Here is a 24,893-nt window from a genome sequence, read left to right as displayed (position 1 = left end):
CATATCCTACAAAGTCAATATTTGTGTGGGTATGAAATTCAAGAGGTTATCATATCGTGTGTGTGTGTGTCTGTCTGTGTGGCGGGAACTGGCACCCTGAGCTCGAGGTGCCAAGAAAAAGGAAGCGTGACTGAGACTCTGAATGTCAGTTCGGCTGCTGTGTTAGTAACAAATAATCTCAAACAATGTTACTGGCAACAAAAACATTTTTTAAACAAAGTTAGAAGTACAGAAATGACAACCAAATGCAATAATTTTAATGCATTTTGATTTATTTTTTTATTTCTCTCGGGTACCTTGTTAATAGTGACTCCTTCACAACCATAGCATAAAGCTACAGGATGGGTATCTCAAGGGCTGCACTTTCTAGAAGTTACACCAGGACATTTAATGAAAAACTGTAGTCATAACAGTGTGTTTATTGTATTCTCTGTCAAGATGTTTCTTGCTCTGCTTATCATAAACAACAGGATATTCTGCACTACTGTAATCAGGCATTCCCCCATCTTGCCTGTGGTATTTGACTTGCAAGTCTGAATACAAAAATAACAGCGAAGCGTCGGACGTAAAAAATGCAGCGAATATATTTTTTTTGCAGTTTTCGGTAGTTTAAGATCCAGTGCTGTACAGTATACTGTATACCGTTACAGGGTGTTGGTAGTATGTTCCCTTTACACAGTGCCTTCACAGGTCAGGAGGGAAATTTATAACCAACATTCATTCTTTCTCTGTCATAGCAAAATGTTCAGTTCTGCTGATAGGGAACAGTTAGTACTGTTCTGTTTGTTTTTTCCAATAATTAGTATACAGACATATATGGTGTTTTGGCTTCTGGTCGACCTGTTTTTATTTGGGAATGTGTGGGTGCACTATGCATTAAAGGAGAGAGTAGGAGGTGCAGACTGTAATAGCCTGTGGATATTATCAGTCTGATAGCAGAGATGCTAATGTCAAAATGATAATTTCCTATCTCACTGTGGTGAAAGATGCATGAGCTAAAAAGGTCATCTGTTTATATACTCCACAAAAAGCTGCTGTTGGAAAGTTGGAAATATTCAGTACTTGTATTTTATTTACTACTGTACTGTAGCTGCAAATCGTCTCATTGATTCACTGCTCTTGACTAGTGAAATAAAATGAATTGCTGAGTATTAAAAATTCGTCTTCGCTGCTTTCCTTCTGTCAAATATAATATTATTAATAATAATAATAATAATAATAATAATAAACTATTTTGTGTGGCGCCCTTAAAAGCGGTCATCTCAGAGCTCTTCACAATTAATAGTACCGCAATAAATAAACAGATTATGCATAAAAAAAACACAAGAAAATAAAACCATCATAAAAATTGTAAAAACGCCTTTCTAAAAAAGTAAGTCTTTAAATGTACTTAAAAAACACTCAAAGAAGCTGAGTTCCTGATCTCTAGTGGAATAGAGTTCCATAATTTGGGGGCATAGCAACAGAAGGCCCTGTCACCCATAGAGCGCAGACGGGACACACAGCAGTCTGAGATTAGCAGAGCGGAGGTTGCGAGTGGGAGTGTAAAAAGATAAAAAATCTGACAGATAAGTCAGACTAGCCCATGAAGAGCCTTATATGTCAGCATTAAAATTTTAAAATCAATTCTAAACCTGACAGACAGCCAGTGCAAGGCCTCCAAGACAGGAGTGATCTCTTGAGTGGGACCGAAACAAAATTCTGGCTGCAGAATTTTGAACAAATTAGAATTTTAGTGAGGATGCTATTAGACACCCCAGCGAGCAGGGCGTTACAGTAATCGATCCTGGAGAAAACAAAAGCATGAACCAGTTTTTCAGCTGCAGGTAGAGAAAGAATGGGATGCAGTCTGGTAGTATTTCTAAGGTAAAAAAAAGAAACATGGAGCAGTTGAGAAAAACAAAAGATGATTTGATAGTTTAATTGCTGTAGGAGTGGCACAAGATAAGCAAAGCTTTATCAACTTGTACCCACTGATACATACATATATTTTCTTTCCATGGAATGTTTTTGTTGGTTTACTCCTAAGTGGGAAAGAGTGAGGAGAACAAACTTGTGTTTATAAGTTGGCTCAGGCCCTGTCAATTACTGTCTTCATGGTACTACACGTAAGTAAATGTGATATTGTTTTAGTATTGCCAGCATGACTGGAAATATATCCAGTGCAGCTTATTTAATTTAACTGTTGGGCTCAAATAATCTTACTTCTACTGTCAGTTTGTTTTCAGTTTAAAGCTGTTCTTGCAGTATGACTGAAAGAACCAGGTACTTATTTGTGCATGTAATATAATTTGCCAAGCTAGTTTTAAGTAACATTTTGTGATAAAGATGGGTGGGCACTGAGATTGGCTTTGGGGGAGGTACAGTAAGCATCCCACAAAACTTTGAGCTTATTGTTTTACTATTTCATTTTTTTCCCCCCTGGATCTGTTGTCGATTCACATTCGTATGAGAACCAGCACCCACACAGCAACACAGTTTTCAGTCTAACCTCATGACTAGTGAGATCTTCAGTGATGTAAATGCAGGCAGGAAGACTGACGGCCCTGCACACCCTTTTTGGCAGAACAGTGACTGTGAGACATGTACAGAACCTGTTACTCATGTTTTACAGTGTACGTTGTGTCCCCTTCCATAAGGAAGTGCAGTTGCGGTTGCTGTGAAGTGATAGTACTGCGGCTCAGGGCATTGAGTTTCTTGTAGGTGTTTAAATGGCCATCTGCCCTGAAATTCAGTCAGGACTCTGAAAACCATGTTTTAATAAAGTAATACTAGGTCTCACTTCTGTCCAGAGATGCCGGAATGGATTTCAAACTTAGTGTGCTGAAAATGAAAGGGAGGGGGGAGGCGCCTTCGGGCAATATTTAAATATATACAAAAACATCATTTTTTGTGTATTTCACCATCAAAATATGCGCAGAACAAGTGAGTTTCATAAGGAATAAGACACAGCAGCACAAAGTGAAGAGATTAGAAACACAAGTCTAAAATACATTTAATGTAAGATTCAAAGCAATTATCATTGCAAATCAAATGTTACATAATTAAAATGCAATGACATACTAAACACATAGCCTACTTTGTGCTGTCTTTAAATGTCTTTTAAAAATATTAAAATACATTATAATCTTAGGCACTAAAATGCTTTCATTCTATTTGACACGTTTACCAGGTCTGAAGCTGTATAAATGCCATTGCGGTCTGCACTATTTGCAATTATTATGTAACCTGTTCAAAAAATGACAAGCATTTAAATGTTTGCAACAACTACATATAAAAACAATATCCTAAAAGCTTACATTTTGATTTCAAACATGTTTTTAAACAGAACTGGAACAAGACAGCTGTCATGTCGGAAATAAAACATCAACCCATCCTTAACTGTACATAAAATAGTTAACTATAGGAAGCAAAGTATTCAAATCATCATGCACATAAACATTATACATTGTGCTGGTCTCTGCTATAACACAGACACACCTGTGAGTCCCGCACAGTTCCACCTTCTATACCACAACCACTAGATTGTTCTGTAGACTCATCGGGAAACAACAATTTTAAAGGCTAGTACGAAAGCAGTGCACTACTAGAGACATTTGGTAGCAACTGTTACTTTTTAATTAAGGGTTTGTAGATTTGCATTTATTTCTGTTCTCTCTACCTGTTGTTAAAGCTGTAATTAGCATTGATAAACCCTGGGCTGGATTAAATCGAGCTCAGGTGTTTTGTAGCTCTGCATTCCTTAACGAAAACTGGTGGCTTTCCTCTCACTGAAGGAGGATTTAGTTGCTACACTACATGCTGCTGATTTCGTAAAATAGGCCTACAGATATTCTGTCTGTATACAGATGTCTTATTACACTTAACAAATAGTAAAAATGCAGAATTATCATAGAAATGACTTGAATTATTAATTAGTGTATATGTTTGCATTAAAAGGGGTGCTGTTTAAATTGCAATCCGGCGATACAAGCAGTAAACTTGTTAGAACGATGATCTAGTCTGTCAGCGCGTTGCTGTTTTTCTATGAGTAATTCTTTAGAGTGAAAAAGATTGAAGTCAATGTTGCTGTAAATTGATTTGCTTTGTTTTCTTCTTTTTTATTTGAATAATTTTATCTCTTAGTAGTACAGTGATATACAGTAGTGTGTCCCCCCCCCCCCCAATAAACATCCTGCATAATTTATTTATTTATTTTTATTTTTTTTACGTTTTGGAACTCTCACGTTACCTTGTGATCGATTAGTCTGTGCTGATTGTTACAGTATTAATCAGTAAAAAGCACGTATTTTGGAACTCCCCCATTCCCTTGCGGTAAATCGCAATATTTTAAAATATAAATGTAACGCTCAACAGTCGTCAATGGGAAAACTGTTTACTACTGGAGGCTAAAAAGTAGCTCATGCATGCAGTCTTTACATGTTGTTTTATTTCAGTTGTGGACAGGGTTGACTTTACCTGTCATTCTCTGTTGTCTTTTATTATACTTCTTATAACTTGTGTTTTTATATGTCATAAGTAGACCGTAGTACATTTACTGTAATACCACAATTTCCCTTTCCCCATTTTACTTATATCACCCCCCTCCCCCATACACTGCTGACTAACTACAGGAAGGTTGGGTGTTTACAAATCAGCAGAGACCGGAAGGGGGGGGGGGGGGTTACTCCTGCATCTAATTTAATAATTGTTCTGAAGAACTCTTTCTCATCTAATCTGGTGGATTTTCCCGAGCTCGAATCTGTCTGTCTGTCAGTCTTTTTTTTTTATTTATTTTTTTTATTGTTATTCCAGGCCGGACAGCCTATCAGAAGATGCATCTTCAGGGAGTTTGGAAGTGGAAGAGTTTTCAGACGACCCGAATGTGGAAGAATTCAGCTCCTCCCCACCATGCACAGCCCGCCAGATGAAATGCATGTCTGGAAAACACCAGTGGAATATTGTAGGGAAAGTGGTCAGCCGAGCACCGAACCGAGGTTGGAAATGATGTGTTAAGTCTGGTGCGCTATTTTAAACAAAGCAGTACAAGCCTTTCAAGGTCAAGCAACACAGAGTGCTTTACTATTACTTTAAATACTTAGGCTTGCAGTTCTGCGTTTCCCATCCGTATTTAGTTTAAATAGCTTCAGTTGCAATTTGAATGTGTGTATTCAACCACGTTGAAAGGCAAGACTTAAAGGAACGAGAATCTTGGAAAGTGATCCAAGTGCTAGTTATGAAAATAATAAATAAATAAATAAAGCTTTGCAAAATGGCATTTAAAGCTGGCACATTAATCTCCTCAGAAATTGCATGGTACACTGACGAGTCTCACACAGGCGTTCATTGGAAAATGACAGTTCTAAGCTTTGAATGGAGTAGATGTGTTATTGACCAGTGTGACATCACAGTGTATTCAGCCATTCAAGGAACTTTATTGTTAATGTTAACATTAGCAAAAAACTGCTGTGCTGTGCTTAAATACTGTCGACACCTAGGGTATGTAATCTTTGTAAGGGTTTAGTATAAAAAGTATTATTTGAAATACAAGTACTTTCGTTGTTTAATTATTCATCCACAATTTATTTGCATTTACTAAGATACATGTTTGGACAAACATCAGCAGGGTTTTAAGTGATTGAGTGTGTGCCAGGGTGCTCATCTAACCTACCCTTAGGGCACTCTTAAGAAGAGGTAGCACGCTTCTGTAGGTCTTTGATCTTTCTTTTTCTTCTGCTAAAGTAAATGTCATTTCAAATTGCAAGTGGGCCATCGGCTTACCTAGAAAACGAAAAAAGTAGAGAAATGATCTCATGTAGACAGACATTTTGGCTAAAGCACTGAAGGCACAAGTTGAAATGGTTTCAGGCAATGTGTTGGAACACCGTTTTGCTTTTTGGATACACTATGAAGCGTATCAAACTAGTTGAAAGAAGGAACTTGTTCGATTTTAAACAGTATATACTTAAAACAAAGTATAGCGGGATTATGTAATTAACAAGGAAGCGTTAGTGTCTAACCCTGCACTCACTTGTTCACTTCTTCACTGCATAGTTCAGTTTCTGACGAGTATGCGACATGCACCTTTGTGAACAGTGACTCTGAACTCTTCACTTGGACCTGCAGATAACTAGAAGCTCATACAAAGCATGATTATTTGCTGAAAATGTGTTTTTATTTCAGTTGTAACAAGATTTGTGTTGCCTGGCTTTTTTTTTTTTTTTTTAGTCCTGTCAAGTTATTTATACAGTACATTAGTGTTGTGTATCATTCTACATTTACGGTAATACCACAATTTCTCTGTCTCCAGTAAAAAAAAAAAAAAATGAAACGTATTCCTTTGAATTTAAGACACAGCCCAAATTTCTCACCCACAATTTGAAGAAAAAATAAATCCTCAAATATGCATTTACAAAGATACAACCTCAATTATGCATAAGGAGGCAGTTTGCGACCGTCTGCTATCACACAGAGCATTACAGTTATGTGCTGCTTCTCATTTCCAGTCTTTATTACTCACAACTGTTTTTCTCCCAGTTTGTAAACTGTGGTATTGCTTGGTCTGATCAGCTGGTACTGTTTGTTAGAACGGAGCCTATTAACGAAACGCTGAAATTCGAAAAGCTTCTCTTCGGATTCTTCAGGAAGCTAATGACGCTTCATGAAAAATGTTTTGGTTGGTCTGTTTTTCTGCAGTCAGACAAGTTGCTGTTTGTGTGCTTGGGTAGTCACGTCTTTTTCTTTGTGATTTTAATGCATGCATCACATACTGTACTTGAATTTTATGCAAAGGCTATTTGAGAAGAAAAACTGGTTTACAAAGTGTGTCTTAAATTTGAAGGAATACGGTATATCAGGTTTAGAAACTCACACTCGCCCGAGGCGAATTAAATCTGATGAGGACTCATTGATGTCTGTGTCTCAGTAGTCCTCTGGGCGAGCATTTAAAACAAATGTACAGATATACTGTCATGTTCACAGTCTTGCATTAAAAAAAAATGCAGAAAAATTTCCTAACAGGGGGTACCAGTGGTGAATAATCATTCATAATGTTTACAAAAGTCACTTGGATCTGAATTGAACCCTCCCTTCATCTCCCCTGCAATGCCAACCCCACTTAATATGACGTTTTATGTTTGTGTTCTCCCTCTGGACGGGATGCTGGGTTTATTGGGCGTTTGATTTTACTGAAACACGTTGTGTCTTTTGAAGTAAGTGTAAAGTCATTTTACCAAAATGTGGAGCTTTATACCGGGTTGTGACCACCTCCACCACAAATCAAACAACAAAAAAAAAGACTAAAGATGTCATTAGCAAAGGGGGCAGGTTGTACTAACGAGATTAAAAAAAATAGGACACATTTTAAAACTAATAACTAAATAAACAATTACCATAATTAACATTATTGTAATATGTTGCTTAAAACATAACACAGTATATTCATAATACAGTTTAGTTCTTACCTACAAGGTTCGACATTAACCATGGCCCCAGGCCGGTAGCGATCTCAGTGTGGCCGGTAATTATGAAGCACCACTGGCCTAAGTGGGCCGGTAACATTTTTTAACGCTATAATATAGTGTAGTCCACATGGCTTCCATTTTATGAACGCAGGAAAATTGGTCAGTGTGAAAAAAAGCTGTAAAAAAATGAATTTACAAACCCATTTTTAAAAACATACCCCCCCTCCCCCCCAGGTCGGATTTCTACAGTCGGCATCTGTGACTATGTACTGAAGTGCAGCTGGTAATACTCGCTACCTTGACATAGCAATTTTTTATAGTTTGTTTTTTTTTTGTTTTTTTTTTTACAACTAAGCAACCAACTGTACAAACAAGCCAAAAGTAAAGTGTTTAAATCAACAATGATGATAAAGAAATTATGAAATTAAAGCGAAAATATAGAGTGGAGTGGAAGAAGACTTAATCTGGCTTCATGGTGACCGTCAAACAAATGTCAGTTACCCAGACTTGCAGATAAAACAGCAGCTTCTTTGTTGGGAATTCAGCATTCAGTTGCCCTCATATCCAGGCTCACCCTTCGCAAGGTAGCGGGTGTTTGTCTGCTGCTATGACTGCTGTGAAAAAAAGATGCACCGATGAATACCCAGATACACAACGTGGAAGCTGGACAATGGGATCGAATTGTGATGTAGCGTTTTGATTTGGGATACAATGTGCTCAGGTCAGAAATGCCTTTCACAATCTTTAGAGGACCCGTTTGTATCAGCAGTAAGGTTGGTACTGACTTGAGAGAGGCTACAAGCGACAACGATTTGAGAATGATTATTTTTTGTTAGGAATATTGTTTTAATAGTGTTTATTATTCGGATTAGTATAAAAACGTTAACCTTTTTATCATTTTACACATACATTTTCAGATCTTGAATACAGTATTTTCTGACAAGCACGCCAATGTGTGCATGTTATATGGCAGAAATCCCCCCGGATGCGCCACCTGGATGCTATTTTTATGATCTAATCTAATAGAATGTCAAAGCGATTAAGTTAATTCATATTTCAAAAAATAAATAAATAAATAATGCACACACGCAAGACTCTGAATTCCAAGCTTTGTTTATTTTTTCTACAGATGCCAGTACTGTAGTGTAAGAAATGTATTATTTTATTGTGCTTTTCATGTGAAACATCTCAGAGTCCTTCACATAACTAAATATTGTACATAAATATGTAAAATAAAAAGTAATATAAATAACGTTTGAACAGTTCTAGTACTAGTTGCCATATTTAATGTCACCAAACTTCTGTTTTAATCCAGTCACCAGTGGATGTGCTTCTGACTCACCAATAAATTTGCAGCGGTGAAGAAAACAATGTGCCCAGTTTTGTACTACTTATTGGGCCAGTTAAAATTGTGTCCGGGCCAGTAAAACCCTACCTCAGAGCCCCAAGGGGCCAGTAGAAAAAAAAATCTAAATGTAGAGCCCTGACCTCTAAACAACAGTAGCATGTTTAAGGTTTTGTGACTCGCTGTCTGTAGCTTGCTATAGTTTACATATTTTGAGTGACTGGAAGCTGAAATTACATTATTAAAACACACTCTTCTTATACCAATACAGTACTATAGTACAGTTTTAATAGCAAAACATTCACTGACGGCTCTGAGAAACCAGATATTCCAATCCATTGATACAAACCCCCCCCACTGTCTTAAAATTATATATATATATATATATATATATATATATATATTAGATTAATATAGAATATATCTAATTAGATAGAAACCCTAAAGATTAGGCAAAGAAACTTTAAAGATCAGGCAACTATGCAGTAAACCATTTCTACCTTGTGTTTGGCATAAGTGTATCCACAACAATAGCTTAAATGCAGAACAAGAACAAAGTGTGCAGCAGTCATGGCAGGGCACTGAGATCATTTTGAGGAATATGTCAGGTGTAGAAACATGTGCTGTGTATTTAAAAAAAAAAAAAAAAAAAAAAGATGCATCACCAAAAAGAGATCACTTTTGACATTACATGAACCATCCTGGCTTTTTGCTTTCTCAAGCTGAAGACCGAGGGTGGGCTGTGATACTATCAGGCAGCTCTCCTGATTGTTTCGGCTGGCTTCACCGATGGGGCTGGATTAAATCACATGTGCACTCTCATTTTAAGTCCTGTTTCCTTTTCCTTTTAGAAATAGTGATTCCTTTGTTTGTTTATGCAGTTTGTAGCTAGCCGCTGGTGTGTGAACCTGGAAGGAAGTTTGTCTTAATTGTTTGGATTCAATCCAAGTATAGCCACCAAACAAAAGATGGTGTCTGCTGTACTGTAGCTTCCTGACTGCAGGGAGTGGCCTGTGGTTTCATTCATTCATGCATGCATGCACGCAAAGACTAATATGTGCCGTAGTCTGTAGCAGAGGAAGTATGACACCCTTTCATCAGAGGAACAGAGGATTGAAGTTTCTTGATGACATAGAAAGTTATCTCAATCGAATAACATTTTGAAATGGTCTCTGGCAAATTTCTAATCCATTTACAGTAGAAAAACTTTTATAACATTACAGCAGTTCTCAAAAAATATTGTCATTTATTATAATAATAATAATTAGTATTAATCATCTTTGTGTTAGCTGCAACAGGAAGTTATATCCACAGTGTCGTGTTGGGTTGCACACTCATGAGTTCAGTAACTGTTTCCAGCCAGCATTACCAGAGCCATGGAGCATTATTGACAGGATTGCATACCACTATTATAATCTTACAGCCTGCTATTTACAGAACTGTCACGGCTTTAGTTTAACACTATTCACATTGCTCTAATGCCAACACAATGCCTTGCCCCAGCTCTCTGGCTTGGAAGCAGTTTGATCCACCAAGCCTGGCCCACTTTGGCTCTAATGCACTCCTATGCTGTTAGGGGTGAACTTTGGACAACTATTTTCTGCATGGAAGAACAAAAGGAAAAAAAAAAGTGTGTTATTTTAGGATTCAAGCAGGTAAGCATGTGGGGATTTGCAGCACCCTTTCAAGTACAATTGTAAGCATTACTACATGGTTATTTACCCCCTAAAGACCTGCCAACCTGAATAATGTCGATCAAAGCTGCTCGACCTGCCTGTGACGCAGTCATGGCCCGCCCCGAGGACGTAAATTTGCTGCACTCGCAGATCTCAGCAACATTTTACTAATCGCATATGTTTTTTGCGCTGCAGCCTGTTTGTTACGTCCCACTCTGGCCTTATGCCCGGTGCGAAGCCAGTGGCTTGAGTCGCTCCTTCCCAGGTATCAAGCAACATAAGTTTGCTGATGTTGTGCTCTCCCCTCAGGCAGCAATAGCTCCGGCTGGAGTTATTTTATTATTGTTTTTGCTTCGGCTAAAATTACAAGATGCTTTGTATATTTAAAATAGTTGTTATTAATGTGTTTTGTTGAGAATTTGTTGGGAGACGCAGGTCTATCAGTAACATGGTGCTACGGCACACGTGTAGCAACAGCAGCACTGTGTTGGACCAAGCTACTTGCTTAGGTTGTGGTTGCTTGCAATTTCTCCCACAGTAACTTGATGCCGTTTTGGTGACAGCTTTTGCATCACAATTACAAGAGCTGTTGGTTCATTCTAACAAGCAGGCTGCTGTCAGAGGTGGTGTTCAGAACCGGTCCATGGCTGCTTGCAGCCGAGGATATGAGCCTCGGGTCAAGCCACAAGCTGAGCAACATCCGTAGGAGTTTGCTGCCACAGGCTGGTGGCCCTTCTCAGGTGATGTCAATGTACTACGGACATCTGGGTGTTTACTACTGTTCAAACCGTCTACTCTCTGCAGTTCAAGCATGGTCCCCCTCCCTTTCGAGGTGTCACTCCAACATCAGTCACGTACCCGCAAACTCTGTGTTGGTGTGTACCTGCGATTTGCCTTTCAGGGAACAGCGTACGAGTTTCGGGTCTTGTCATTTGGCCTCTCTCTAGCTCCCCATGCCTTCTCGAAGTGCATGTAAGCTATCCTGGCCCCATTGAGACTCAAAGGCATCAGAGTGCTCAGTTACCTGGATGATAATTTGTGCCCAGTCTCTAGCACAGGCATATGCCCACACAGAGCTTGTCACTGGCCACCTTCAACAGTTGGGCCTTCCTAGACAGCTGCCTATCTCGGAGTGTGTTTGGACTCTAGATCGATGCTATCCATTCTGTTGGGAGTTACGCCCCACTGTGCCGGGATTAGCCCCCTGTTCAGAGCTCTTTCATATTTCTGGGCATGATGGCAGCAGCTTCCCAGACCCTTCCATTTGGTCTTCTGCGCATGCACACTTTGCAGGCCTGTTTTTTTTTTTTTAGCCTGTGTTGAATCACGACTGCCTATTGACAGTGTCTCATCATCACTGTCTGAAGATGTTGTCTTCGTGGAAACAGCCTGCCCATATACACCCCAGCGTATTGCTGGGCAGTGTCACCAAAAGGGAGGTTGTGCCTGGGCTGGGGCACTGTGTGGAATGGCGGGTACGCAAGGTGATGTGAGAACACCCCTTGGCAGGGGACCTTATGGCATCCCGACCCATCGAGCCTGCAGCTCTGGTCTGGCCCCTGAACGGCTGCATTTGAGCCATCTGGGTCTGTCCAATGGGGTCATTAACACCCTACCAAATGCCAGAGCAGCGACCCCACGACTTGTCTCATGGCAATTATACTGCAGTTTTTGCAGGACCTGTTTGACAAGGGGAAATCCCCCTCTTGCATTAAAGGTCTTTCTGGCAGCTTGATGAAAGCCGCCTGGCTGAAACGTTGCTCTGCTAGAAATGTGATCTACAATCTATTATGTTGTTGCAGCTTTACTTGCATTAATTGTGAACAATATTGGGATATTTGAGATGGTGGCGAGGCATGACTGTCGAGCAGCTTTGATATACATTATTCAGGCTTCTGGGTGTTCAGGAGGTAAATACCCATGCAGTAATGGTTACATTTATATTTCACGGAACCAGGGTTAAGATAATAACCTAACGTTATTTCATTTTTTATTTTCTATAAATAAGTAATTTCTGGCGGACACGTACATGGAATTTTGCTTTCAAATTCATGTGGAGCACTGTTCGTTCGATTGTTTGGATATTTGTTCAGAACTCATTTATTATCTCCCTTTGTTGCTTTAAGAATGTTTTGAGTGGATATACAATGCACTGTACATTTGCAGACATTCTGGCTATGTTGAAACCTACTCTAAATGTTGCATTCAGTTTAAATAATAATAATAGTGTCATTCATTAGTTTCCACACGTTTCTGCAGGTTAGAAGTTTTTCAAACCTGAATAACTAAATCAATACATACATAGTTAACAAATGAAAGGGCTTGCATGTAAAACCCAAATAAAGCAAAATATATTACACAACAGAATCGTGAAGACGTGCATAATACTACATGAAAGGCTAGTATTGAGCTACAGAGAAGTCATTGAAAGCAATTCAATGTATGGCTTTAATTAAACTTGCATTCTGTCCAAATTCTGCCATGGTTACAGTTTCAGACATGGTACTTTTGTTTTTGCAGCTTGATTCATAGGGGGACTTCCCCAAAGAAAAAAACAACCCACCTACAGTAGGTAAATGAGGTTAAAGCTCATTTGTGTGCTTCTTTCTCACATAGCTGTACACCTCTCGTGTAGCTGGGAAACAGTGAAAGAATAATATGAGGGCACATAATGCAACTTCATTCAAGATCATTACAGATTTCCATGCGTCACAAAGGCAGTGTAATCAAGTGTGCCTGAAACGTATATGATGCAGCTGTATAGGGATGAATTGAACAGGTTGATTTGGTTTTATGTATATATTTATTAAATTATTGTACTTGTTTCTTCTCCGGTCCAGTAATTATTTGGAGATATTTAGTTTAATACTGAAACGTCCCTTTTTAACTGACATGTACAAATGATAAGGGATCACTGGGGGACAGTATGTACCCATTTGTTTAATTTGATTCCAGTAAAATTTTATATTCATTGCAAGAGCCCTGTTTAGGTGAAAGCAAGTTGTTAACCCTCTGCCATTAGCGTTGCACCCTCGTAAGATTTTCGGCAATAATGGTTGCATGGTCATGGTTTTAGACTTTTTTTCACATTGTGTGGGGAAGGTTTTTAGATGAGCAGTTGGTCGAGGGAGGTTGGGGAGGACAGTTCTTCCAGGAATGGGGTGTTTTGTTCAGCATGTTGGACAGTGGGACGTGCTTCAGCGACCATGTTGTCAATATGATTCTTCTGCGGTGTGTTGTGGAGAGGAATCTTTTAAAACTGATAAATCTTCGGTGGGGTTTCCTGTCCCAAAGTGACGACCCCCACCCACCTTCTCCTGTTACTATATGCATGTGACTTTACAGTGACACATATTAAGAATTTGGTTTACTGAATTGAAAGGAAGCTGAACTGCTTTTATTGTAATTGAGTGCCAAACAGGACAGTGCATTGAAAGTATGGCAGCATCAGTTGGATTGGAACATGCTGTGTAAGAAGAGCGGAAGGGTTGGATTTCAGAAATGCTGTTCATAACCTACAGTCATGGTAAATGTTTGTATTACTTTCCATGGGATGTTTGACATTAAGTTTTATTTGCCAGGCAGGGATTACTATTGAAAAGAATAGGCCATTGCTGTACCTGGCTTTTGCATGCAGTGATTACGTAATAAAAGAACAGCCAGCTCGAGAGCTCAGTTGTAATTGGGTAATAGCAGAAGATTACCAGGTGCAACATGTCTTATGAAGATTTTGTTTGGGTGTTGTTGGTTACAATAAGATACTCCACATATTGATATTTATTTATTTTTTATGTAAAAACGGTACTGATACATGATTGGCTAATCTTGGGAACAGATTGTCTGTGTTTGTTGAAGCTTTTTGATGAAATTATACAGGGGTTGGACAGAATATTGCAAACACAGGGCTGGACATAAGGCTCCCATTGCATAGCAGTTTGATCCATTCCTGGTTTTACTATGAATTTAATAAGACACACCTGAGCATGTTACATACACATTGTGGCTAATCAAGCTCATAATAAAACCTGCAATGGTTGAAACTGATAAGGAGTAACAGTCTTATTTCCATGCCTGAAACACCTCTGTCATTACGCTGGCAGTAGGATGTATTGTAGGGCAACCATGGGAATCATATGAAACGTATAGGTCTGCACTGTTGGAAATGGTTCAGAATGGAGACGTATCAATTGCTCAATCCTAATGTCTTCAGGGGTGGATAAGAATTGGTGTTGGTGAAAAAAGAGTGCATTGTATTATACATCTCACCACCAGGGGCTTTTGTATACTCCATATCAATCAATCAATTAATTAAACAATCAATTTATTTGTTTTTGTATTCCGCCTTTTAACGAACGGGCCGCACCAAAGCGATTTACGCGAAGAACAAAGTTATATATAAACAATAATGGTATTGATAATACTACCCATAAACTAGTTTAAAAGTATTTCAAATAAATAAAACAGTAAACTAATGCTTAATAGTAAAGCTAGTAAAATATGCCATATAGACAAAAGAATATCATTTTAGATAACTCGATACGCCAGGCTATAAAATGTATTTTAATCGAGATTTAAAAACATCCACGAGGGAGCTTCTCTTATAGTACTGGACAGATGATTCCATAAGTTCGGTGCAATACAGCTGAAACATCTACCACCTGAGTTTTTATTTCTGCATAACGGATATAGAAAGTAACCTGGCATGATCTTATCGTCTCGGTTAAAACTCGTGCAACAGCATTTTGTACAAGTAGCAGATGAGATATCACACTGTACATCAAGTAAAAGACCATTACAATAATCAATTCTCAATCTGTTTCTTAAATGCATAAAAACAAAAAAAAGAACGAAAATCAGACGAGTGTATATTCTTGTATTGTTTCAATAGCGTCACTTCTGTTCATAATATTTCTGTTTTGCTAATATATAATTTATTGCCAATGTAGTACCCTATTGTGTGGGTGTGGGTGTTCTGTTTAATTTGCCGTTGTTACTATTTCAAGACATGTTGCTTCTGAACCAAACTCACGGCTGACAATGGGGAAGCATGTCAGTGTTGCACAAACACTATACTTTTTGCAGACCAAACTTACTTTAACAATTATAGGAGCCGATTACTATAATTACACAGAATGAAGCAAAAATGGTTTAGCCTGTGTTTACAAAAGTAAACCTGTTATTATGAAATCCCTTTTTAAATTTGGGCAGGGCTTGGATTGTTAAATCGGTTTCTGTCCTGCTGTAAAGATAAGGCAGGAAATGCAGTGACTGGACAGTTAACTTGGAGTACACATAGGCAGTGTAGTGTGCAAAATAACAAAGAGAAAAGGGCTATGCATGACTGCTTACCCCCAGACACCCTGCTTGCTACTGTAGGCTAATTATCTGGTGCTTCTAGTTTAAAATGTCTGCATTTATGTCTGTGACTGGGTCCTGTCCATCAGATAGAGATCTTATTAGTATTAGACACAACTTGTACTCTGTTCACTTTCTGATTGTTTTAAATGCATAACCCTTTGCGTTAGGACTGACAAAATAACCTAATGAACATATTTTTATTTAAACCATTAACAATCGGAAAAAAAGACATAGGCTTGTTATTGGGAATTCTCAAATCTTAAAACAAAAGTCCAGCGTTCCTGTAACAATGGTTTTAACTCCATGCACTATGCCACCGTGGACTCATCGTGGTCAAAAGTGTCTGTGTATTCACTGCATTCCCCATTGCTCTTTTCCGGGCTGGAGATAGCTGTAGGTCCCATAAAATCCAAGGTCCATGGTCGGTTTATCTCTGACCTGCTGCTCTGTATTTCCCGAGAGTCCTTGGAAAAACTTGCAGGTTTTTCTCTGAACTCCACTCAAAGGGGCCTATCTGATAGACCCTTGCACTAGAGATAACACGGACATAAAGGAGATTGCTCCTTCTGTATCCAGCCCTCCAAGAATATTACGGACATTTGCAGAGCTTTTTGAGATGTTATAGTAATAAAATAATGACTTGGATCACATTATTGAGGAGTTTGGTGATAAAACGAGTGCTTGGGAAAGGATTTATCAATTTGCATGTCTAAAGTTATCTGAAAAATTTAAAGAACACAGGGTGGGGCTTGGCTGGAGATGCAGGACTGTCCTTTTGCGATTCAATACATTTTAAACCTGTTTTACTCTGAAAAAAATATATTTAAAACAGCACGTGTGAAAATAAATTGGACCCGACGCGCCTGACAAGCGCTGAATACATGGACCGCTAAGGGTTAATTTCTGCATCGTCCCAGCTGCTACCTCTTAAAACTGACATTGTTTGATCTACTACGCTCAACCTACTTTAGGTCGCATCAAAAAGCTGGTCTAAATTTCACCCGGCCCAGGGCCGTCTTTACATTTTTCGAGCACTCACACATGAGAAGGAGGCCCTGGGCCGGCCGAAACCTTGAGGGTGAACGGGGTCATTGTCAAACAGGTAACACGGCAATAACGATCCATGATGTGTTACGGAACAGAAAAGCCAGAGCACTTGATAGTGTTTTTTTTTTTTTTTATCGCTCTTCCTGCAGTGATTTAGAGGACAGATCTCAAACCTCAGTGCACTACAGCGAACATTTTGAAAAGAGCTTTGAAACAAACTTTAAACGTGTAAGTGTAAAAAGTGGACCAAACTTAAACAGGCAATTTGCAGCAACACATGGCGGCGGATTGCACTTGGAGTTGTACAGAATTGTGAGCTAACAGAGCCCCATTACTGTCTTAGCAGCACAAGTTAATATACTACTCTGCTTCTGTTCCATTCTATTTGACTGGAGTGATCAATCAGAGCTAACAGACTAATGACTGGCTGACTGGAGGTGTATTTAAAAGAATTGAATTCATTGACTTGTCAGAAAAAATTTTCATTGACTTATATTAAAAAGTTTATATATATATTATATATAATATCTATAATATATATATATATATATATATATATATATATATATATATATATATATATATATATTAGTTTACACCTCATCAAAATGTATTTGTACATATTTATTTTCATAATATTACATACCACTTTTTTATTTTCTTTTTAATTATTTTTTAAATGTAATAAAAAAATTTACATGCTTAATGAACTTCCTGAAAACTGTAATTACTATTTACTATGATCAATTCAGCATGAAACGGGCCTTTGCCGGGTTAAGATTTTACTAATTAAAATATATGTATATAGTGTTTATTTTATTTTATTTTTTTAGAAACAATGAGTGCACCAAACCAACCCTTGTATAACGACCCTAACAAGTCCAACGAAAATCCAGAGGAACACAGTTACAAACACGAGAAGAAGCTGCGCGCCAACATGAGGTCAACCCAACGGGACCATAAGAAAACCTTTGAAGGTTCTTTCATTCTCGATCCTGGGTCTCTGATGAAACCCACGATTCCGAGCATGGAACCCCGCAAGCCTTACCTGAGCCTGGGCTGCGTCAGCGGAAAGCTTCCAGTCCCCATGCCCGTGCCCCTAGCCAGGACAGCCCGGCAGACTTCTCGCACAGACTGCCCTGCTGACCGCTTGAAATTCTTTGAGACTTTACGGCTTTTACTCAAGCTTACCTCAATCTTATCAAAGAAAAAGGAAAAAGAGCAGAGGGGTTTAGAAAACACCTCCTTCATGGGCCTGAACAATGAGGTGATATGGCTTGAGCTGCAGGCTTGGCATGCGAGGCGTAGCATCAATGACCAAGACGTCTTTCTGTTCACGGCTCGCCAGGCCATCCCAGACATAATTAGTGAGGTCTTGCACTTTAAAGTTGACTACAGAAGCCTTGCTAGTCAACCTGAGGACATGGTCCTTGATGGTACTGAGGGAGAGGAGGAGGATGCTGCTGTTCACAGTAGTAGGACTTCAGGAATCAACGCCATGGGCCCCTCCTGCTATCATGAGCACCACCAGCGCCAGCGGCTGGCTTTCGAGCAGGTGAAGCGAGTTATGGAACTACTGGAGTCGGTAGAAGCACTTTACCCGTCATTGCAGACCCTTCAAAGGGACTACGACAAATACGCTGCCAAGGACTTCCAAAGCAGAGTGCAGGCACTCTGTCTGTGGCTGAACATCACCAAGGACCTAAACCAGAAGCTTAGGATTATGGGGACTGTTTTGGGCATAAGGAATCTGTCAGACATTGGCTGGCCAGTGTTTGAGATACCATCCCCCCGGCCTTCAAACGGAAACGAGGACGAAGACGACGAGGAGAACGACTCTGTGGCAACGTACACAGAGGACAGCGAGGGAGAGGAGCTGCCAGAGGAGGTGGAGGGGGGAGAGACCACCCTCAACAACCATGAACACAAGCCCAATTCAACAAGCGCAACCCCCATGCTAGAAAGACTCATGTCAGAGGATGAGATTGCTCATAGCGAGGCAGGTAGCAGTAAGTACTGCTCCACATCGATTTACAGACCCTTTGTGGATAAAGCACTGAAGCAGATGGGTCTCAGGAAGCTGATATTGAGGCTGCACAAACTTATGGATGGCTCTTTGCAAAGAGCACGCTCACCACTACTAAATGATAACCAACAAGAAGAGGTGAGATGAGGGTTTTGTAAGTTTGCCATAATGAGTGTTTTGCATGTTTCAAGCTATGCACAAGGAAATGTTTGTAAATGGTGAAGGCTGGCATGCTTTTAAAGTGATGAATGTAGGTAAAAAATGTGTTTAATAAGAGGCAAGCAGCACACATGGGTCCAAAACAGTGTTGGAGAGAAATATTTTTTTCAGGGTAGGGGTGGTATCACTCTTGACAATTATTTTGCATTGGTAAAGGGGGTGATTAGTCAAGGTATCAAGATATTAGGTGAATAAGGGGGTTAATTAGGGTTAAATGGGTAGTAAATGCTCTGCCTCAGTTATGTCAAGAAAACGGGGTACAGCTAGGTTTTGAAGGACGGATGATTATTCAGGTATACAAATATATTTAATAAGTAAGTTGTCAGTCAACCTACTTTACCCTCCCCCACCCCCACCCCTCCGGGTGGGGAGATCGTCGAGTCCCGGTATATGTCAGGGCCTCTCGTTCCTAGCAAGGATTACAAGTTTCTCTCTCTAGAGATCATATATATATATATATATATATATATATAGATATATATATATAGATATATGTGTAACATATATATATATATATAATGATATATATATATATATATATATAATTAGATGATTTGTGAATGAGTTCATTTTCACCATTACACACTCCAGCTCATCCACTGGCTAGAGATAATTCCACGCTTTCCTGTCAGAGAAGATGTTTTTGAATGAATGAATAACAGGGTTGTAGACGTGGGAGTGTTTTCATGGAAAGAGCCAGACGAGTCACACACATTCATCAACCTGTGATGACAAGTCACACATTCGTCAGTCTCCGCACCAAAAATGAATAATAAATAAATAAATGAATGGTTGGTTTTCTAAAACATCATGCATCTTTATAAAATGAGGTTGACAGGTTTTTTAAATGATTTATTTATTTATTTGTTCCTCCTAGCTGCTAAACAAAGTACAAGTTAAACAACTTACATTTTATTTAAAGTTTTGTAACTGACTAATTGGGGGCTATTTTAATGATCTTGAGTGGAGGCTGCTACCCATTAAAACATGTAAACCCATTCTACCCTGTAATCTTTCTGGCATATTGTATTTGTATTTAGTCCTCTTCATTATGGGGGTCCCGAGTGGTGGTGTGTGTGTGTGGGGTCGGAGGGAGTTCATATTGAGTTAGCAGTACTATGAATAAACAGTTTTAAAACCCATTATCTCTACTTGTACAGTAACATTATTATTACAAAGTGCATTGTATTGATCTTCATTGTTATTTTTTTAAGGAGTTCTCAGAGTTTCCGGATCCCATGCTGTGTAGCGATTATTTGCCGGAGCTCACTAAACACTTATCAGATGAGGCTCCTTGCTCGGAAGAGAACAGCAACACGGTGTTGTGGGATGAGCTGATGGCCATGGACCTGCCCTCCTTCGAGCCTGCCTTCCTGGTGCTGTGCCGAGTGCTGCTTAACGTCATACATGAGTGTCTCAAACTCAGGCTGGAGCAGAGACCGGCTGGAGAGCCTTCCTTGCTCAGTATAAAACAGGTCTGCTTTTTTAATTTGGTGTTTGTTCTTCCTCTGAACTGAAGCGTGCATGGTGATTATCTGACTCATCCTCTTGGGGTTTGTGCAGTGCATTCATTTAAACTGACAGCAATGCTTTTACATGCACATTGAATCAGCTGCATGGTACAAAGTGTAATGGCAAAAATACTTTTAACTGTTTAGTCATAATAACCCTCAGTTCAATATGACAATCAAGCCCACAGCTACAACTTTGAAGGTCAGCTTTTGTTAACTGCAGAAGAGGCAATTTATCTAATTCTCAATGCCATCGAGGGGCATATTTGTTTGGCATTACAAGCAAAAGCAACCACTTTTCAATAACATCTTCACTTAACCTCTTATGTACAGCTGTGTTCAAATGTTTTGCTTCACCCTATAGAATGAAACCATTTTGCTTCATAAAGTTGAGTGAAACCTGCTGAATAATGTTATGTTAACATACTGAATTACATACTGCTTTGTAGTTTTTCATAAACTTAATGAAAAAAACTGACAAACTTTTGGCCATAGCTGTATGTGAAAGCCCACATGGCTGAGATGTTAAGTAAGCTGTTACAGATTTTATGTGGCTAATCCCTACCCACAGTGACCATAGTAATTCATTAATTAATCACATACTGATTGGATTTTATTTCACCATGATTTCATTATTCAATTAATGTGTTCTTTTGTATTTACCGAATTAAAATGGGCTCCTTGCTACAGCTCTAGCAATAGCAAATGTCCTTAAATTAAAAACTGCATCTGCAAAAGCAATGCAAGTGAACGAAGGCACTAATTTCATGTTTTGTAGCTTGTAAGGGAATGCAAAGAGGTCCTGAAGGGCGGCCTCCTTATGAAGCAGTACTACCAGTTCATGTTGCGTGGGGTTGTGGCAGATCCGCAGGGACTGCAGAAGAGCAGCAACATTGATGAATTCGAAGAGGACCTGCACAAAATGTTAATGGTAGGATACCACAATTTATAAATGTATTACTTCCTTTCAGGAATGCATATATGTAAAAACCCAGCATTAGGAATGTGGTGTTAGATTTCAGTCGTTCGTTATTCAAGGTCAAGAATTTCACTATGGACTGTGCATTTCATGTGTGCTTTTTTTTTGTGTACAGCAGGTTTTAGAATACTCAGTTTGCAGACAAACAGTACAAAACTATCCACTTCTAATAGCTGTTCTATTTGTCATTGCTATTGTCCCATTCCCACAGTGACTATTACTGTATGCAGTGTATTTTATGTTGCTTTTAACTTTTTTCTGTCTCACATCAGGTTTATTTTGATTACATGCGAAGCTGGATCCAAATGCTACAGCATTTACCTCAAGCCTCTCATAGTCTCAAGAACCTTCTAGAAGAGGAGTGGAACTTCACCAAAGTGATAACTCCCTATATCCGTGGAGGGGAGGCCCAGTGCGGGAAGCTTTTTTGGTAAGGTTAAAACCACTTTTTAAATTTTCAGTTTTATTAAATTCTGTATTAGACCGTCTTTTAATTTTAATGATTTAGTTGTTCATTTTTTTGTGTTGTGATGCGCTTTGGATGTCTTGTGATGCACTATGTAAATTTGTTTTTGCTGAAGAAACAAAGTCTCAGTCTAAATTCCTCTGTTCCATAGTGACATAGCAGGGATGCTGCTAAAGTCTACTGGAGACTTTGTGGAGGCTGGGCTTCAGAAGAGCTGTGACGAATTCTGGGAGAGCGCAGATGACAGCACGGCTTCAGACGAAATCAGGTAAGGAGGTTCGACTTGCTCTTCCTGGTGTTAAGAAGCATCACACCGCCGTTGCTTTGTGACACATATTCAATGTCTTCTGTTATCTGTACAGGAGGTCAGTGATTGAGACCAGCAGGTCACTGAAGGAGCTGTTTCATGAAGCCAGAGAGAGGGCATCAAAAGCTCTTGGATTTTCCAAAATGCTCAGAAAGGTAACACATTTACTTCTACTACTGTATTTGTAAGTTATTCCCCATGGTCCTTATGTTAATATTAATGGATGTTGGTGTTTTCATTTACAAGTCATACAGACACTTGTCGTGGCAAATAGACTGTGTGTCTTTTTTTATTGGGTTTGGGTTCTTTTAATTCATGTGGGCTTTGAACATTGTACAATTATGAAAAGAGAAGCCTGGATATCTGAGATGTGCAATATAGAAAATCTAGAAAAAGTAATGCACACCACTCCACTCAAAGACATGAATCGGTATGTTTGCAGAGTGATTGAGATTCACGTACTGTTGACTCCAAAACACAAGGGCATTTGAGTTTGTATTAATTGAGGTATTGTTTTCAAATATTAACCTTAACTCACCCTCTTTTTTGGTGTGTCCTTAGGATTTGGAAATTGCAGCAGATTTCATTGTGTCAGCTGGTGTGCTGGATCTTCTGAGAACTCTCAAGACAAAAGGTTATGTCAAGGTAAGCTTCAAAATTTTTCCCAGCCAGAATAATTATTAAAAATTGATACTTTATTTAACGATGGAATAATTGAGACTCCCTTCTTAGTGGTCCTTTGTGATGAATGTTTGGGAGGCATAACCCAGAGCTTTGACCCTTTATCAAGAACCATTAAGCATAACAGTTTAACTAGTTCTGAAAGACTGATAAACTTGGTTGTGTCTTCGTTGGCAGTAATCCACTTACAACAACTATGCAAGTTGGAATAAACAAAGCTGCGGTCAATTGTAGGACAGCGCTATTAGGATCTGAAGCTGTTTAGATCCTTAAAATATACCCTAATGTTCTCTCTCATTACTGTATACAGCAGCCCTACAACATGCATTCTCATTGGGTAGAACACAAATGTCATGGCTGGTTTACAGGGCTCTAAAGGCATAGCACTGTATAAAATGTGTGTGCTCATCTACACTAAGTGTGTGTTTTGATTGCTCAGGTCCAAATCCCAGGGTTGGAAGACCTCCATGTCTTCATCCCTCCCAGCCTCTCCATGCAGAGGCCTCTTATTCTCCAGCTCCTAAACACAGCTGCAGGGAAGGACTGCTCCAAGGACTTGGATGACATGGTGGATGAGGCGTATTTACTAATGATCAAACAGAGACCCACAGTCGCTGAACAGGGAGATAACTGGAGCTTGTGGGAAGGGAAGCAGGTCAAGGTAGTGCCTCAGGTGGAAACGTTGGACACGTTGAGAACCATGCAGGTATAATACAAATAGTACGACAGTAACATTGAAGGGGGGCGTGTGTCTTCCATCGGGCCATCACTTGGGAAAGTAAATGTTTGGTTGCCTTTTCCACTGAAGGAAATACATGAACTTAACCTGTCCTCACTGAAAGAATCAGTTGAACTCTTCATAATTAAATATTGTTTCCACATCCCATCATGGAGTAAAACCTGGGATCTGTTTATAATGGAATTGAAGTACTTGGCAGGGGTGCATTGTGTAACCTCTGTGGAGGCTTGCTGTGATTTAACACATCATTTCTCTTTCCAGGTTGATAACCTGCTGCTGATAGTCATGCAGTCAGCTCATCTGGTGACCCAGAGGAAGGCTTTCCAGCAGTCTATGGATGATCTGATCACCTTGCACCGAGAACAGACCTCGAGTCAGCCTGTCATTGCCAAAGCACTGGAACAACTTAAGGTAGCATTGCATTTCTGTCCTTGTTTTCTAATTGGCTGTCAACAAGAACAGTGACTCGCATTGCTAAAAAGTTTGAGGTGATCTTGACACTCCTCTGTGGTAAATTGCCCCTTGGGTAATCTTTGATATGAAACTGTGCTATGGAAAATAGGTCATGTCTCTTAAGCGCTTGGACTATTGCACTTGCTGAGATATTTTAATTTTGAAATCAGTTCAAATATTTCATGACTGCCTTCAGAGACGAGCACTAGCAGCGTGGTTGCCCTAAAAGAAACGCATATGACAATTCTGACTAACATTTATAATTTGGATTTATAGCCATGCTCAGTAATGTATTGTCTTACAGTTGTAGTTACAGTTGTGGTGCTCATTTTGTGTGACAAGGCAGAATGGTGAGTTGGTTTGTGCAGTATACCCACTAATCAGTAACATTAGGGACATTTAAAATGGTATTTTTAAACAGAGTGTTAAATCTGTTCAACTGGAACTTGAAAGGTGCTGTATTGTAAATCTTTCTCTGTCCATTTGAAAGGCGCTGTATTGTAAATCTTTCTCTATAGCTGTTGTAAATCATTGTATCCATTTGTTGTAAGGATTTCCTTTTATAAATCACACACCACTGTAGGTTTTTGTTATTTATACACATAATATTTAACCTGGCTTGAATGTAGTATTCAAGACAAAAA

General features: G+C 39.2%; 1 protein-coding gene across 6 annotated transcripts in view; it reads left to right on the top strand.

Annotated features, from left to right (window-relative positions):
* Nucleotides 1–24,893, top strand: part of map3k4 (mitogen-activated protein kinase kinase kinase 4) — a 48,962-nt gene that overhangs the window by 11,319 nt on the left and 12,750 nt on the right. For 3 of the 6 annotated variants that reach the window (XM_041251303.1, XM_041251302.1, XM_041251304.1), the window contains exons 2-11: nucleotides 4,795–4,976; nucleotides 17,702–19,032; nucleotides 20,328–20,588; nucleotides 21,403–21,555; nucleotides 21,876–22,033; nucleotides 22,221–22,337; nucleotides 22,432–22,531; nucleotides 22,938–23,021; nucleotides 23,497–23,763; nucleotides 24,058–24,207. In XM_041251303.1, the coding sequence (XP_041107237.1) occupies nucleotides 4,795–4,976; nucleotides 17,702–19,032; nucleotides 20,328–20,588; nucleotides 21,403–21,555; nucleotides 21,876–22,033; nucleotides 22,221–22,337; nucleotides 22,432–22,531; nucleotides 22,938–23,021; nucleotides 23,497–23,763; nucleotides 24,058–24,207 (2,803 nt within the window). Of the gene's footprint in view, nucleotides 1–4,794; nucleotides 5,001–17,701; nucleotides 19,033–20,327; nucleotides 20,589–21,402; nucleotides 21,556–21,875; nucleotides 22,034–22,220; nucleotides 22,338–22,431; nucleotides 22,532–22,937; nucleotides 23,022–23,496; nucleotides 23,764–24,057; nucleotides 24,208–24,893 lie in introns of those variants that run through there. The other 3 variants (XM_041251305.1, XM_041251307.1, XM_041251306.1) reach the window with 2 other exon arrangements.

Source organism: Polyodon spathula, chromosome 5 (genome assembly GCF_017654505.1).
Source record: "Polyodon spathula isolate WHYD16114869_AA chromosome 5, ASM1765450v1, whole genome shotgun sequence".
Classification (NCBI taxonomy): domain Eukaryota; kingdom Metazoa; phylum Chordata; class Actinopteri; order Acipenseriformes; family Polyodontidae; genus Polyodon; species Polyodon spathula.
The sequence above is the reverse complement of the archived record's forward strand: the minus strand, read 5'-3'. Positions and strand labels throughout refer to the sequence as shown.